Source organism: Furipterus horrens, unplaced genomic scaffold (genome assembly GCF_987537825.1).
Source record: "Furipterus horrens unplaced genomic scaffold, mFurHor1.1.pri manual_scaffold_10, whole genome shotgun sequence".
In the NCBI taxonomy this organism is placed as follows: domain Eukaryota; kingdom Metazoa; phylum Chordata; class Mammalia; order Chiroptera; family Furipteridae; genus Furipterus; species Furipterus horrens.
This window is the reverse complement of record NW_028327180.1, coordinates 85,622,555-85,639,927: the sequence shown is the minus strand read 5'-3', so window position 1 is coordinate 85,639,927 and position 17,373 is coordinate 85,622,555. Positions and strand designations below refer to the sequence as shown.

General features: G+C 44.6%; 1 protein-coding gene across 1 annotated transcript in view; it reads right to left on the bottom strand.

The window, feature by feature from the left end:
• The window catches only part of GALNT10 (polypeptide N-acetylgalactosaminyltransferase 10), a 165,378-nt gene that overhangs the window by 56,817 nt on the left and 91,188 nt on the right, over positions 1–17,373 (bottom strand). The window contains exon 4 of the mRNA XM_090288469.1: positions 11,398–11,564. Within this exon, the coding sequence (XP_090144595.1) occupies positions 11,398–11,564 (167 nt within the window). The remainder of the gene's footprint in view (positions 1–11,397; positions 11,565–17,373) is intronic.

The following is a 17,373-nucleotide window of genomic DNA, read 5'->3' as shown; positions in this document are numbered from 1 at the left end:
AAAACCCCTGAACGCTGGAGCTGTGCTGCCTGGGGACACACGGCTTCCTGCCATCAGTGGAAGACCTTGATTTCTTCCAGATTTAAAAACAGGCTTTGCATGAGGGCAACTCGCAAATGCCTGAACCTGAGCTTTTGCCTGTGGGGAGCTTGCTAAGAGACAGGATCCATGGCAGTGTGGAAGAAATATTAAAAAATAAAGGTTGAACTATGAGTAGAACTGAGTGTCTTGTTCTCCTGAGAGCTATCCAGTTAATTACGGCACAGCAGGACAGGTGTGGCAGAGGCACACAGAGGGGGCCACCAGAATTGCCGATCTCACCTCATGGGCAACTTGGAAGGGAACGTAAGCAGGTGAGTACCCTGAGCTGGAAGAACCAAAACCTGGGGTGCCTTGATTGGAGCCCTTTTATTTCCAAAGCCATGAACATGGTTCCAAGTAGGTTCATATGGAGGAAGTATTTTGGGGGTAAAAATGTTCCTAGGGGAGTTTTAAATATCTCCTAAAAGGCCAGAAATCTGTGTGCTGAAGAGCAGGGCTTTTAAATCAGGTAACCTAGGCTGTGGGAGATACTTGGTCTACCCCAGAATAGATGGGACCAGTAACAGAAAAGGTGGGGAACTACTGACTGAGGACCAGAGAGAGACTCAAGCACATTATCACATAAAGAAAAAAAAAATTTTTTTATTGGACATTTCAGGAGGAATTTAGTCCATGCCTGGTGAATTTAGAATTATGGGCTTGGTTGGGGCCTCAAACAGGTGATTATGGTAATTTAGAGAGAAAGTACCAGGCCATTTCTGTCACAAGGATGTTCGGCTTGAAAATAATAGTGCCTCCTCGTATTTATAGTGCTGAATACTTTCCAAAGTGCTCTCTCATCTATTATCTCATTTGATCCCTGCAACGGGGCAGAGATGCAGGCTGCGGCCCAGCTGCAGGGCTCTGAACGCGAGCTTGCCCCTCGCTGGGCTGCGGTCTCCCTCTGGAGCTCCCAGGTCCTCTTGCCCCCAAATTCCCAGAGAGAGCCAGTCATCATGCAGATTTCCGGGCTTCCCCCCGACTGAGAACCTGGACTGTTGCTGACACAGGGCCCGGGAACCCGCATGTTAAAGACACTTCCCAGGTGATTCTTAGGCACCCCAGAATCCGAGAACCCCTGTCCCAGTATTTCATAACTACGCAGCTCTGAGATCCTGTCATACGAAACACGCGCGCCCAGCGACTAAGACAATTCCCGAAAAAGGCTAAAATTCTGACGAGCGGGGAGAAAAGCCTGGTGTCGACTCTGTGTGTGTGATCATCCAGATAATAACAGCCTCTCGAGGATGTAATTGGTGCCCTCGCAATTGGAATATGACTGTTTAATAATTTAAGTGAGATCATCAGGATTAATGAATAGCAGTTGAAATTAAATGTGAGCCCATAAATCCACACGGGCCTGTGACAGTGAGACAAGTATATATGACAAGAATCCTGGAAAATAGGGTCTGGCCGAGGCTAAAGGCACCTTAACTTATCTGGCCCCATGAAGGCCTTGCGATATATGGCCTGCTGTTCCCATAATCCAGTGTTGGCCAACTCTGCTCTTCATTTCAACACTCTCAGAATAATCTGAGATGCCTGCTAAGAGTGCAGATTACAGGGGTCCCTCCCTGAACCACTGAGTCAAAATGTCTGTGGGTGAGCCCTGGTACTTGCATTTTAACAAACTCCTCAGTTGATGCTGATAAGGATGGGAGTTAAGAGCCACTGCATGAACCCAGCTGGAACCGGAGACTGTGGGGGACACACGCCAGGTATGGGCTGTCTGCCTTGATGTCCTTTTCTCCCTGGCCACCAGGCTAGAGGGTGCTTTCCCCTATGGAAAGTGGCACCCTCTTTTCTCTCCTATTGCACTTTTCAGCTCATGCTCTTCCACATTTCCAATTTCATCTAATCCCCAAAACAAGATTTTGATGAGCAGCTCAGTGCTCATCACCCCATGTTTCTGTTACTGATAATAATAACCGCCACCATCACAGCATCATTAACAAGGACCATTTACTAAACTTCAACCATGTGCCGGAGTGATGAAGCCCAAACCCAACTAGTTTACACAAGCAGGGAAGGTACTGGTTTACGGGATGAGGAAAGGTCAGGGGTGGAGCTGGCCTGACGTACGTTTGGATTTAGGTCAGGCTTGGCTGGCACCATGGATGAATCAGCATGGCCATGAGGATGGGATTCCACTGGCCAGCTGGCTGGAGCCGCCCTCCCGGCTGGTTGGCATTACTGATTGGCTGTTTCCCAGGGGTCACAAGGAATGGGTGACAGGCGAGGAGCCGTTCACCGAACTGAATACATCCCCCATCTTTCCTCAGCCAAAAAAAGGGGAAGGAGACAGTTTGCGTCTACTACAGAGACTATTTAGAGTAACCTCTGCTCCAAGAGGGTCTATTTATGTCATTTTCATCCACTCATGAATGAGTGCAACTTCGTCTGTCATCTGGCAACGAGGACATGTTTTCTGAGAAAGGTTGCAGCTGGTCTTTCCTTCCACCTGGTTAAAACAATTCTGCGGGCTGTTGCAGAGGGTCTGCAAAGGTAATTGTTAGTTTGAGTTTTCCATTAACAGAGGCTTGAGCGCAGTTATTATTTCGAATATTCTAGACCTTAGATTTTGACAGCATACAGGAAAGAAAAAATACTAACAGGTTCTGAGAACTCTGGGCAGGAAATATAGCCTCGTAATTCCACCCGTTTTCACCCTCACTGAGGATTATTAGCGACGCCCAATAAGCCCCACTCACTACCACGCAGCAAAGGCTCCGGGTTGCTCAAAAATAACATGGGCATCTCTGAGGAGGTCTGCATTTATGAAGCAAACAAAATTAATTTTTTTTACTATTCTGGGAGGAATGAGTATTTTGGTCCTTCAGGAGAAAGAACTGAGTACGCACAAGGATCCCAAAGGTTGGAAAAGGCAACGCGCACCTGTTAACACTGGATAGGAACCAACGTCCCGACATCACACAAGAGAAACAGCCGTTACTATGGCCTTCACGCATGTTTGTTTCTTTACTCTATGTAGTGCTGCAAAAGTCACATGAGGTTTTTCTATTTGAGAGAGTTAAGAAAGAGAATAAAAAGAGAAAAGAGAAGTTAAACTTTCAGTGCCCATGTACACTACAGTGCTTGACTGCTATGATTTCCTCCTTTTGATTTTTGGAATAAATAAGTGATGTAGAAATGTGTGGATTTCGCCTTTTTGATCTTCAGAGCTGTCAAGCGTTGCCTATTTTTGGCTATGAAAATTGGTAGCATTTTAAGCCTCCGCTGTTTACAGATCTGAAGGTGTCTCTCTGGATTCACATCAAATCAAGACTGGCTCTGGAACTTGGTTGCCTCCTAAAAAACATGGCTGAAACTTTCAGGGGCTGAAGTTCTGTGAGAACACTGGAAAGAATCAGTATCTATGCAATGGGTCATTTTACAGCCGCCTGTGGGTTGGGTGTTGGGCAGGTTAGAGGCAATGCCTAATTTTGGGCAAATGTACTTCATTAACCTTCTAGAGGCAATAGTATTTAAAGGTTTTGGCTAATATTTATAGTGAATAAAAGCAGGGGAACATGCCTGTTAGAGATATGAACGTGTATCAAATGTCATGGCTGAGCATTCCATATCTTTACCTAAAAGTTTTGTTGTTTTAACCTAAAAGTTGTTTTATTTAGGCACTGGGGTATAGAGAGGAGGTGAATTTCTTGTACTTCGGTTTGGTTTAAACTTTTTGCTCAATGTGAGTTTTTCCTTTAGGTGAATGTTGGCTACAAGAGGCCTCTCATCACATTAGATATATGTTTAAATTGCCCACACCAGTGTCTGGCACATAGCAAGTACTGTGTTTGGTGGCCTTATTATTATTATTGCTGCTATTTCCATTCCCCTCTGTGATGCAGAGAAAATCAGCCTTCCAGCTCCCCATTTATGGAGTGAAATGTGAAGGACGGGAAAGGGACTTGGCTGGTTTGTACTAGATTTTACTTTGACTTCAGTCTCAAATCTCATATCCCTCCAGACCTGAGTAAATAACAATTCACATCAGACCTAAGCCAGGAGAAAGGCCCAGGAGCTTCCGACGATGACAGGAGGGGGCAGCTCTGTGATCCTTTCCCTGGGGACCTTATTTCCAGAGCCTGCACTGGGTTTCTGCTTCCTCCCACTGTGTTTGTAAGGAAACAATAACACAACAGAAGAGGCGAGACTGTAATCCTCACAAGAAAATCAGGAGAATATCAGCAATTTAGCAGTTTTGCTGTGCCAAATTCTTAAAATGTAGAAGGCTCACCTGCCTCAATAGAAGTGTCACCTCTGAAAATATAATGCAGCTATTTTCCACTACAGAAACGATTCTTTCCCAAATATCAGAGCTTCTGAAACTTCGGATGCAATCTGAGTGATTTGTTAGATTTTTTTTTTTTTGCTGTACCAGTAAATCATTTATACAGTGCTTGATTCACAAAATTCTGAGTTTCTTTATAAGATGCACAAAATATCTTATAAACATATGAACTCCTGCATCCTGTATGCCTGCCAGACACACTCCAAAAGGCTTGTGGATTTCCCTCATTATAAGCTAATTGATATTCTGTAACAGCTTAAATCTCCTTAGCAGTCCCTCTCCTTTGGAGTCTGAGAGGGAAGCCTGAGGATATCAAAGATTAAAGGAGAAGAGACTCAAGAAGCCTATGGATTTTCTTAGTGGGAAGACACCTGAGAGACTGATCCTGAAGATGTGAGGTTCTTAAAATTATGGAACCCATCCTGGGGCAGCTCAGTCCCTCCCGTCGGACGGGATTACTAACCAGGAGGAGACCACTCTAAAGGCAGGCGAGCTGTTTAGGCCACCTACCACCAATCTGTCTGAGGTCTGTAAGATGGACCTGCTCCCCTAGCCCTCAGATTTCACTTCTGGGGTGGCCGGGGAGGAGACGCCGGGCAGGTGAAGTCTGAACTGTCATCCCACCTGCACGCCCTGCTTTACGCTTTCCTCCCTGTGATGCGCTCCCTGGCACAGACTCTGCCCCGCTGGGGCGGCCACAGGTGCTCCGTTGCTGAGCCCCTCCGTGGGCCAGCTAGCTGCGGAGGAACGCGGTAGGAACAAATTCACGCGGTGTCTCTAGATGAACACCGCCGATGTTCTGGGTCATCCGACTCCTATTTCTATTTCACAACTGACTCAGAGGAGGAAAGAGGTGAGGGGGTCACTTCATAATGACAAGGGAAAATGACTGTTGAAAGTGAAATGAAAGAAACCAGAGTATAAGTTACATATGATTGGATGTCTGCTACACAAAGTGTAATGTAAAGGGACTTAATGTAGATTCACATTATGGAATATTATCTATTAAAACACAGACGAGTTAGCTCTCTATTGACCCGAGAGATATCTGTTATACATGAGCGGGAGAAAAAAAGAGTAATGTGTCCAGTATGATCCCATTAAAAGGGGGAAAATGCCATGTAAAGATTAGGGGTTAAGGTCCTAGGGTCAGAATGCATGGTTTTAAATCTGAGCTCTGCCTCTTTGAGCTAAGTACACAGTGGCCACTTACTTAACCTCTCTGTGGCGCAGATCTGTCATCTGTAACTGGGGATAAAAATGTAACTACCTATTTTTTAAGTAGAAAAAAGAGGTTTGAGATCACCAAGCCCAGAGGTTTCCACACTGGGAATGACAGAACTCACGATCCTGCTGTGACACTGAATGAGTGGATGTACTTAGCACACAGTAAATGCTTAGTAAGTATTAGTTGTTGTAACATGTCAGTATTATCATGCAGATGGCCTAGAATGATACACAACAGACTGTTAATGTTAGTCACCTCATTTGGGGTGAAACTAGAGGGGGATTGGGAGAGTATGAAAAGTAAAATGGAAATAAAAAGACACTGGGAACCAAAGAAGACATACAAATGGCAGGTAAGTGTATGAAAAAATGTGCAACAGCAAACGTCACTAGAAAATTGTAAATGAAGACAATGCTAAGATACCCCTAAACACCTATCAGAATGGCAAAAATCCAAAATACTGACAACATCGAATGCTGGCTAGGATGCAGAGCAATAAGTACTCTTGTTCATTGATTATGGGAACGCAAAATAGTACGGTTACTTTAGAAGGCAGTCTGACAGTTTCTTATACAACTAAATATATTCTTATCTAGCAATTGTGCTCCCTGTTTTTATCTAAGCAATCTAAAAACTTATGTCCACACCAAAACATGTACACAGATATTTATAGCAGCTTTATTCATAACTGCCAAATCTTGGAAGCAACCAAGATGTCCTTCACTAGAAGAGTGGACAGATAAGCTGTGGTTCTTCCAGATGATGGAATACTATTCAGCACTAAAAAGAAATGAGCTGCAGGCCATAAAAAGACATGAGGGAACCTTAAATGCACACTGCTAAGTGAAAGAGCGGATCTGAAGAGGTTACACACTGTGACTCCAATTATATTAGGCATTTGGGAAAAAGATGCAACTATGAAGACAGTAAAAAGGTGAAGAGTTGACAGGGTTATGGGAGGGGGGTGAATAGGCAGAGCACAGAGGGTTTTGGGAGCAGTGAAACTATTTTGTATGATACTATAATGGTGGCTACATGGTTGTCCAAACCCATAGAAGGTAGAATACCAAGAGTAAACGCTAATACAAACTATGAATTTTGGGTAATCATGATGTGTCAACATAGGGTCATCAGTTGTAACAAGAATACCACGCTAGTGTAGGTATAGGACATTGGTAAGGGGGCAGTGTGGGAGAGGCTATGTGTGTGTGGAGTGTGGTAGGTTAAAACTGCTCTAAAAAATAAACTTGAGGATGGGCTTACTCATTTTTAGAGAGAGGGGAAGAGAGGGAGAGAAACATCGACAGGCTGCCTCTTGTGTGCACCCTGACCAGGGACTGAACCCACAACCCGGGCATGTGCCCTGACTGGGAATCAAACCCACGACCTTTCACTTTGCGGGATGATGCCCCAACCAACTGAGCCACAACACCCCGTGCACATTTTTGCTTGTATATTTGTTGATAGAAAGTTGAGTCGGGGAAAATGCTATCAGCGATCTTATACCACAGCCTTTCATTTCTGCACTTCATCATTACAGGCAGCCTATAGTTCATCCAAAGATAATAATCCTTCCCATGACTGCATATCCAATATTTCTAGAAAACTAACCCTGTAAAAACCATGTGAAGGGGAAGGAGAAGAGTAATAGACAGAAACAAATGAACAAAGGGCTATGTTTCTTAATAAAAATCTCCTATCCAGAGACCTGGAGGCAGGTCTGCTGCCCTACACCCTCACCTAGCTCTCCCAAGTGCAGAAACACCCTGCTTTCTAATCCTCAAGCAACGCTCACACATTTGAAGAGCTTCTGGAGACCCCTGGATCTGCAGTGGCCTATTTGTAAGCACACCAGGATTCTTCTGGTGTCAGCGTCTGCCCCCACTCTGGTCCCTAGTGCTGCCTGCACAGAGCTCTGGATCTTATTTCAAGAATTCGTCTGCTCCAATTTTGTCTCCCACCCAAGGTCCCGACCCTTAGCTGAATATCGATTAGTTGCCCTGAGGATCCCGGAGGAGACTCATTTCAGAGGAAAATGCCTTCTTCAAGGCAGCACCAATCCAGCCTGTCATTAGTGTCTATGAATTTCAACTCTGAGAATTGCCACTCGCACGTGGCCCAGAGAAATGCCTTTCGCGAAGGCCCGTATTTGTCGTACTTGATACAGGCCTCTCCACAATTCTGAAATTGTTTCTCCCAGATCTCATTTTCAAAACAATCACTGCTGAGTAAGTTTTCTTCCACAGCTGCCCTGCGAATTGCTTCTTGAAACAAGAACAATGATTGTTTTTCTGAAAAATGCCGGCTGCTGCAAACTCTGACAGCTGATGAGCAGGATGGGGGGCGATGGGGTAAGAGTTCTCCTCTGGGTTCTATGTGTGATTCATTGAGAGAGTGGGGCAACAATCAGGGACATTGGTCACTGTCACCTGTGAAATGGGGCAGTAGTTGGTCTCTTCTCTATCTTATTGGGGTGTGGGGATGGCACCACACTGGATTAATATTTTTTGCTCTCTGGAGAAAGAGATGCACTTGGAAAACGTCATTCTTATAAAAGTGACCTTTTCTTTCTCAAGATTGTTACTTTTTTTCTTTTCTTTTAAACAGGAGCGAGAGGGGGTGGTGGTGGTGGTGGGGTCATGTTATTTTTATCCCTGAGTATAACTTCAAAGAAATTGGGATATTAGAGGTATAAACCATTAGAGTCCAGGACAGGCCATGCTTGCTAATGAGCTCTTTTTAGCAGGAAGTTTGCTCTTTAATATAATGGAAAAGTAATTTACTGAGAGGTGTCCCTGGGGACAGAAAGGAGTAATGCACTTCTGCAGATGTGTCATGGAACCAGCTGGGGCAAGGAGGGCCAGGACTGTTTCGGAGCCCGAGATGGAATCTCTGCAAGCGGCGAGCTGTGCGCGGAGCGAAGCCTGTCCCCTGCTCCTGGCCATGGCTTTCCCACCTGTAAGATGAGCAGGCTGAGGTACGGCTGTGACTTCGCACACTTCTAAACGGCGGAGCTCCTTTTAGTGAAAAATTTTTCAGAAACCAAATACAGACCATGCCAGGAGAGACACCTGAACACCATCTGCACCGCAAGGGGTACAGAGAACCTTGGGTGTTCGCCCCAAGGAGCAGAGGCTGTTTCTGCTGCAGCACCATACACGGAAATCCAGTAATCACGTAAGCAATGCACCCATTTATGTTCCTTTTCAACGTCCGGCTGCGAGCCTGTGGCCTGTGGGTGGGGGGCCCAAACTGGGAGAAGGTTGTGGCTGGGGGAGGAGACTGGTAAAGGGAAGCAGAAGAGGGAGAGAAAGGCAGCGGTAGCGATCACCCCCACCCTCGTATTCCCAATTACTACGTACAGAAGCGAAAATGAACAGTGAAGAAGGCAGGCGGAAGAAAATGGCTTTATTTGGAACATGGTGTCATCCAAGGAGAGCTTTACAAATACCCTGGGCTGCCAGAAAGATGAACAAGTGGGTCCCAGAGCAAATTAAGTCTGAAACATCGCTGCAGGCAAAAATGACAAAGCTGAAGCTGTCCTACTTTGGGCACGTCGTGAAAAGGCAGGGCTCGTTGGAAAAGACAAGAGTGCTGGGAAAACAGAAAGCGGCAGGAAAAGGGGAAGACCAAATACGGGCCACACGACTCCATGAAAGAAGTCATAGGCGTGAGTCTACAGGAGCTGGGCAGGGCTGCTGAGGACAGGCCATGGTGGACAGCACTCAATCACTGGGTCACCGGGAGTCAGAGCTGACTCAACAGCATGGGATAACACACAGAGCAAGGGTCCTGGGCTTTGAGTCCCCAGCCCTGGGTCTTCCACTCACTGGCGGCGTGACTTTGGGCAAGTCACTTAACCCCTGCTCCCCACCAGAGACCCAAGGATCCCAAGGCCTCTCTCTGAGGCTGTTGTCAAGAATAAATGGGACAACATATGGGTCTGGTGCATTAAAATGACCCCCTAAATGGTGAGTGGGCAGGAGACAATTTAGTGAGAGGTGAGGCAACAGGACATTTATTTAGCGCTTTACAATCCACAAAAAGCCCTTTCACCTACAGAAATGGGAAGACTGCACCTGCACCTCCACGTCCGTATATTTATCCTTGAGCCCAGCTCCTATAACCAGTCATAAATAATATCAACAACAACAATAATAATACCAAGCCTCAATGTTTATTTCTAACGTGCATTAGGTGCCAGGCACTGTCCTAAGCACTTTACATAAAACTCAATAATCACGGCTGCCTATGAGATAAGTACTGTTGTTCTCATTTTATAGATGAGGGATTTAAGCACATAAGTCAGGTGACTGGGTCTGGAACACGGCAGGGCCAGGATCAAAGATGTAACTACTGCCAGACTCTCTGCTGAAGAACAGGGCTGCGGAGGCAAGGAGACACACCCCTGGCTGCAGTGGGCTCACAGACCTCACGTTGGGGACACAGATAAATCTCATAAGGTGCTAGATGCTACTGTAAGCATGGTGGCTGAATATTAAGGGAACAGAGGAAAGAACTCTGATCATACATGCTCGATGAATGAAGACCAAGGTGGTGGCCTCAGCTCTTAGAAGGTACTGTCTAGTAGACACACAACCAGACAATTTGACACACAAAATGCTTACACGTTATACTGATTTGTATTTTAGTTCTGCCTGTGATAGGCGCTGAGAAGGAAAAATAAAGGCTGCCATGGCAGTGAGTGTAGGTCAAGAGTTAGGGAAGGATTTTAGAGATGGTAGAGACTGAGTTCAAGTTGTGTGTGTGGCCTCTCACTAAAGGCATGTAATAGAGTGTGGTATTAAAAATGGGTCAACAGGGAGGTCAGCTTTGATTACTCTGGAGGGCACTTAGACTCCTTCTCTTCACTATTGATTAGTGCCTCTAAAGAGTGGGAGCAGTGGAGAGGATTGCTCTTGATTCTTCTGCAACTGGTGAAACCTTTGATGCAAAGAGTATGGCTGAAGCTCCTGGCTGCAAGGCAGTGCGGTACAGGGGCTAAGACCACATGATCAGGGCCAGACACACAAGGTTTGATCACATCACCACTTAAGAGCTGTGTAACCAAGGCTGAGTCACTTCACCTCCGAGCCTCGGCTTTCTCATCTGTTAAAGGGCGTAGCAGATGCCAGACGCCACAGGGCGCTCACTTAGCACCTTCTCTAATCCACTTTCCCTTTCCTACCTCTACTACAAAAGCTCCAAATCAAAACACTCCTGTGGTCCAGCTGCCCTTGCAGATACAGATGCCCAGATGTCAGAGCTGTGGCCAAAAGTCTTTCTTGAGTAAGAAGACTTTCCTGAATAAGAAGGCAAGGTCTTGAAAGGAAGAGCTTTGTTCTCTTTGCCCTTCCTCCTACTCCTCAGCTACAGCAGCCATGCTGTGATCATGAGGACGAGGAAAGAGAGAGAAGAAGCCTGATTGGTTCTTTGATGATAGCCTTGTGCAGCCGTACCAATCCTGAGTCTTATTATAAAATGAATGACTGACTGAATAAAGAAAGAAACCTCTTACTTGTCTGAACTATTGTTAATCAAGGTTTCTGTTGTTTGCAGGTTACTGCATTTCTATAGTGATAAAAATAGAATACTTCATGGGCTGCTGTGAGGACTAAACAAGACAATGTGTATACAGTGCCAGGGTCATGGCTGAGCACACAACAAGCATCGGTCAGTGGCGGCCCACACGTTGGTGCTGCTGAAGGAGGGAAAACCTGCCACCTCGTTGGCAAGGAAGTCCCTGGCTGGAGCATGGAGGGCAGGAACCAGGTGGAATGGGCCCTACCTCGATCACTGAAGTCATCAACCAGCACAACCTCGGCGATCAGCTCCCGGGGTGAGCGGTTCAGCACGCTGTGGACGGTGCGGAGGAGGGAGGACCAACCCTCATTGTGGAAGGGGATGATGATGCTGGTGTTGGGGAGCGTCTCCAGGTAGCGTTTGCTGTTGCAGCTAGAAGGAGACACGGGGGACAGGGAGAGGACAGGTTCAGCTCTCATCTCGCCAAGAGAACTCAGGCACATGGTTCGGCTATTTGCAAATCCCACTTCCTCTCCAGCCTTTGAGGGAACGCGTGAAAGCTGGAGACACCTCCACCACTCCAGAACCTTTTACTTGGCTCCCTCAAGTCCTGCCTCCAGTCCCTGTACACGCAGTACACCGGGATGAGCATATAAGACCCAAAACAAGGGCAGCCAGTGCTGACGGAGCACCGCTGGGGTGTGTGTTAACTTCTTTAAGCCTTAAGTGATGGATGGTTGCCCATCCTCAAGACCACCTGTGGAGGGCAGCCCTTCAGCAACTCCCCCGGCCTCTCTCCCTGCCCCCCCTGCACATTCCTCACCAGTGGAGGAGGAACCATTCATCCATGTGTCTGGAAGAATAAACTGGGCTTCACTGGCTCAGCTGCCTCTCTCTCTCCCTCCCTGGGCCCTACAAAGGGTACATTTTCTCCTCTGCTCTCACCAGCCCCATGATAAACCTCCGGGTGGGAGGCCCTGCCCCTGTGGGCCTTTCGTATCATTATAATACCCAAAAGAATTACCACAGTTCCTTAATATCATCAGATATCTAGCTGGTGTTCAAGTTTCCCAGATCTTCTTGTGTCTTTTTACAGTTGGTCTGTATAAATCAGGATCAAGACAAGGCTCATATACTGGCTTTAGCTGACGCATCTCCTAAGTTCCCTTGTTTCTTACGATTGACTTGTTGAAGAAATGGGGTCATTTGTCCTACAGGATTTCCCACAGTCTGCATTTCGCTGCTTGCCTAGCTGTGGTCCTCTGAACATGTTTCTCTGTCCACCCCCACCCCCCGGTTCCTGTAAACTGGTAGTTAGAGCTAGAGGCTTGACCTAATTGGATGAGACATTCTGGCCAACTCTTCATAGGTGTGAGTATCCCATGGGATACACACAATGACCAGTTGCCTTTCCTTTTGTAATGTTGGTGGCTATTGATGAATCCTTCATTTCATCGGGGGTTTGCAAAAATGATGATATTCTAATTCCATCATTCTTCATTTTCTAGCTGGAATACTTCTGTCAAGAAAAACTACCACATCAACTACTTGGTTACCCTGAAGTACAGGAAAGACAGGGTAAGCTCTTGATTCTTTGTTTACCAGTTTTCAGAATGACTTGGTTCCCCAGCATCCCCCAAAGATGGCAATTATTGGTTTTCATTATGAACTCATATATTTTAACATAATATGCTTCAATTCAGTGCAAGTATTATTCTTATTGGTTCCCAAATAAACCCATCTTAGCCTAAGGGAGTCTCCTCAAGTTGGCTCCTAGTCCTCTGAACATGACCAGAGAGTACTGACAGCTTCCTTGCTTTCTGAGAAAAGATACCAGAAGATTCTCCAGGCTTAACTTGTACATTTCCTGCCCTAACCTGGAATCGGCCACTCTGCTAAGGAACCCTGGCTCCTTAATATCAACAATATCACCATTCAGATAGTGGGCACTGAGGGCACTCATTGCCACTGGCTTGGTCATAGTTTCCACGCCTTTATAGTGGCTGGAGCTAGAAATATACTCTAATAGATTCATCATGAGTTTATGCTGAATTTTTAAAATATTCTCACCCAAGGATATGTTTACTGATTTGAGAGAGACATATGTACATATGTATATGAGAGTCGGCTGTCTCCTGTATGTGCCCTGACTGGGGATCAAACCCACAGCCTTTTGTGTACGGGATGATGCTCCAACCAACTGAGCCAGCCACCCAGGGCTATGCTGAAATTTTATATTTCATATATAGGATCATGGAGTTTTACTAAACTTTAATTTTACATTGTATCTCCTTTTATTGAGATATGATTCACACAGCATAAAATTCAACATAAAAGTCACCCTTTTAAAGTATACAATTTAGTATTTTTAATATATTCACAAAGTTGTACAACTATCACTACTATCTAACTCCAAAATATCTTCATCACCACTAAAAGAACTCCATATATATTAGCAGTCACTGCCCATTATTCCCTCTTCTCAGTCCTTGGCAACCACTAATTTGCTTTTTGTTTTCATATATTTTCCTATCCTGAATATTTTATATAAATGGAGTCATATGATATGTGGTCTTTGTGTCTGGTTTCTTTCACTTTATTCTTTTTCATGGCACAAAACTATTCCACTGTGTGGATATACCACACTCATTAACTGATAAGAGATTTGGGTTGTCTCTCCTTTCAGCTATCATAAATAATGCTGTTATGAATATCCACGTACAAGTTTTTGTGTAGACATATATTTTCAATTCTCTTGGGTAGATACCAAGGAGTAGAATTGCTGGATCATAAAGCAACTCCATGATTACTCTTAAAGGAACTACCAAACTGTCTTCTAAAGTGGAAGTACCATTTTACATTCCCGCCAGCCATTACGAGGGTTCCAATTTCTCCACATATGCTTACCAAACTCTTGTTATTGTTCATCCTTATGATTACAGAACCCCTAGTGGGTACGAAGTGGTATCTCATTATTGCATTTTTCTAATTGTGTATCTTCTTTGGAGAAATGTTTCTAATAAGTATGTATTTCGTTTTTAAATTGTTCCTTGCTAGTGTGTAGAAATACAATTGATTTTCAAATATTGAGTTTGTATCTTACAACCTTGCTGAACTCATTTATTAATTCTAATTTTTTTCTGGTGTGGATTCTTTAGGATTTTCCATATACAAGAGCACATCACCTGCAAATAGAGATAGTTTTACTTCTTTCTTTCTGACCTAGATGCCTTTTTTTCTTGTTTAATTGCTGTGGCTAGAAACTTTAGTACAATGTTGAACAGATGTGGCAAGAGTAGACATCTTTATTTTGTTCCTAAACCTAGAAGGAAAAGCTTTCATCTTGCACCATTAAATATAATGTTAGTACGATGTTTCATAGATGCTCTTTACAGGGTTGAGGAAGTTTCCTTTCATGCCTAGTTTGTTGAATGTTTTTATCATGAAAAGTTAGATTTTGCTCAATGCTTTTTGTGTCTACTGAGACAATCACATGGGCTTTATTCTTTACTCTATTAATATAGTATTGGGTATATTATATTGATCAATTTTTATATGTAGAACCAACCTTGCATTCTCAAGATAAATTCTATCTGGTCATGGTGTATAATCCTCTGTATCTTTTGCTGAATTTTGTTTGCTAATATTTTGTTGAGGATTTTTGCATCTATATTCATCAGGGATATTGGTAGGTAGTTTTCTTTTCTTGTAATGTCAGTCTGGTTTTATATATTTTACCTCATTTGCTAAAAATCTAGGTTCTTAATATTAACATAGTTACTTACTTTTTCCGACAATATAGAAGTTTCAGAAAAGTAATGCCAATATTATTACTAACAATGATTATAGAAAATATAAGATTCCTTTTGTCCTTCAGTTCTATCTGTGGAATCTATTTCATGAGGGATAGTAGGAGTTTTCCCAAGGGCCCAGAAAAGGTGACCCGAGGTCCAGGCAGACTCAAAGGGAATGAAAAAATTGTTGACCTTGTATCTCTGTCCAGAAGTCAGCTGTGGTAGCACAGTAGCAGCCCCTGAATATGTCCAAGCCTTCATCTCCGAAAGCTGTGAATATGTTACCCTGCATGGCAAAAGGGACTTTGCAGATGTGATTAAGGTTAAGGACCTTAAGATGAGTTTGAGAAGCCTGAATTATCCAGGTGGGCCCAATGTAAACACAGGAGTCCTTAAGAGCAGAGAACCTTTCTGGCTTGGTTAGAGTGATGAGAAGGAAGGAATAAAGGTGTCAAGTGTGGGAGGGACTTGACCCACCATGGCTGGCTTTGAAGATGGAGGAAGGTATCATAAGCCAACGAAGGTGGGTGTCTTTTAGAAGCCAGAAATGGTCCTCAGCTGATAGCCAGCAAGGAAATGGGAGTCTCATTACTCATAATGAAATTCTGCTAACAATGCAGATAAGCAAGATTTCCCTAGAGTGTACAAGAAAGGAATGTCCAGCCAATGCCTTGATTTTAGCCCAGTGAGACCCACGTTGGACTTCCGACTCACAGAACTGTAAGAATAAATTTGTGTTGATTGGGCTTCTAAGTTTATGGTAATTTGTTATGGCAGTTACAAAACTCATACAAGGAGTTGCCCTGGATACCCTCCGCCCAGTATGTAAACATCATCTGCAAACATTGAAAAAGTGAAAGATCTGACATAGAAGCCCCCAGGAGTCTCACATGGCAGCAAAGGGCTGGAGTGGACAGTGGGTGCCTCTCTCTACACGACAGGTGGTCTCGTGCCCTGAGCTCTCTCCACGCCCCACAGGCGTAGGCAAGGGCTGCTTCACCCCCTCCCATGGCCTCCCAACACTGGAGACATTTGAAGTCGAGAGCCCAGAAGTAAAAGGCATCCTGGGGTGGGGGCGGGAGGGGGGGGCTCCACAAGACGGGTAAGAAGTTTTTTGGGGAAATCTGTGACATCTGGGGCTATGAACATAACAGAATCTCTCCTTTTGTGCGGCACTGCAATCCGCTGTTTAAGTGTCAGAATGTGCCCGGGTCTCTTGGCAACTTACTTTGAAATTTATCAAAAAATAAAATGGATTGATGGAGGAAGAGAGGGATGGATAGACGTGATCGGGTCAGTAGAGGAGTGTTAATTGCAGAACCTAAATGGTGGGAACATGAGCTTTCAGTGTACAATTCTTTCAACTTTTCCATGTTTGATTATTTTCAGAAAGAAATGTTGAGGGAAAAATTGGGTCCGGGTTTACAGTCTCCCGAGTTTCAAATTCTCTCTGCTAGCATCACCAACGGAAGCTGGGGTAGAGGATTAAACTTTCGGATGCTGGCTTTGAGCTCAGTTCCAGCTGTGTGAACCCGGCTCCTCTAATTGTGGCCACCCAGTTCTCCCACTTCCTCTTAGGACCTCAGAATCTTGCATGTCTTCTCCTGCTCTTCCATCTGGCTGAATTGTTTTCATCCAGGCTTCATACAGCCCTTCTCCGCCTCTTTCCTCACCTCTCTCATTCCTTTCATCATTTCAGCCAGCCTTCTCCAAGTTCATTACAAATGAAAGCACCTCTTCTTCAAAATCTCTTTCCCTTAACTCAGCTCAGTCCTCTGTGGCCAGGAAAAACAGGCAACACCTAGTTTTCTACAAAAGGTTCATCCAGTTTCACATGAAGCTTGTTAGATTTAAGATTCATTGTGTGTGTGTCTTACTTAAACTGCATTGGGTGTGTGTGTGTGTGTGTGTTTTTAGCTGTAATAAATTGCCTGAAGTCCAAGGGATGAAATACAATACAGCAATCATCCATCTGAGAGCCAGTGGCTCTCTGAAGCCTCAGGGCTGGGCCCCAGGGCCTGCCGGTAGATAAGATTTAAACACCACCATGTAGTAAGGGAATCAGACAATGCCACAATAGACTATATAGGTGAAACTCACTTCTCATTTAATCCAACCATAGAATTGGAGATTATTCAGATCTCAAATAAAAAGGCTCAGCTTGAATCATAACTCTGAACACGTGCCTTTTTCTTCTTTTGGTCTCTTCTCTTTCTCCCTCTTCTATCCACTTATTTACAAAATAAGCACAAAATGACATTTTGACTTTGCCATGGGCACCAGTCAATAATTTGATCCCAGCTAGTAGAGGCCCTTTGTTTAAATTAAAAAAAAAAAAAATGTGACATGCTAAAATGAATCCCTCCAGTATCCAGCAGGATGCTTGGTTCCGCAGACCTGCCCACAGGCCACCTTTCTGTTGGGAGTTTGTGCAAAAGGCCTCGTTT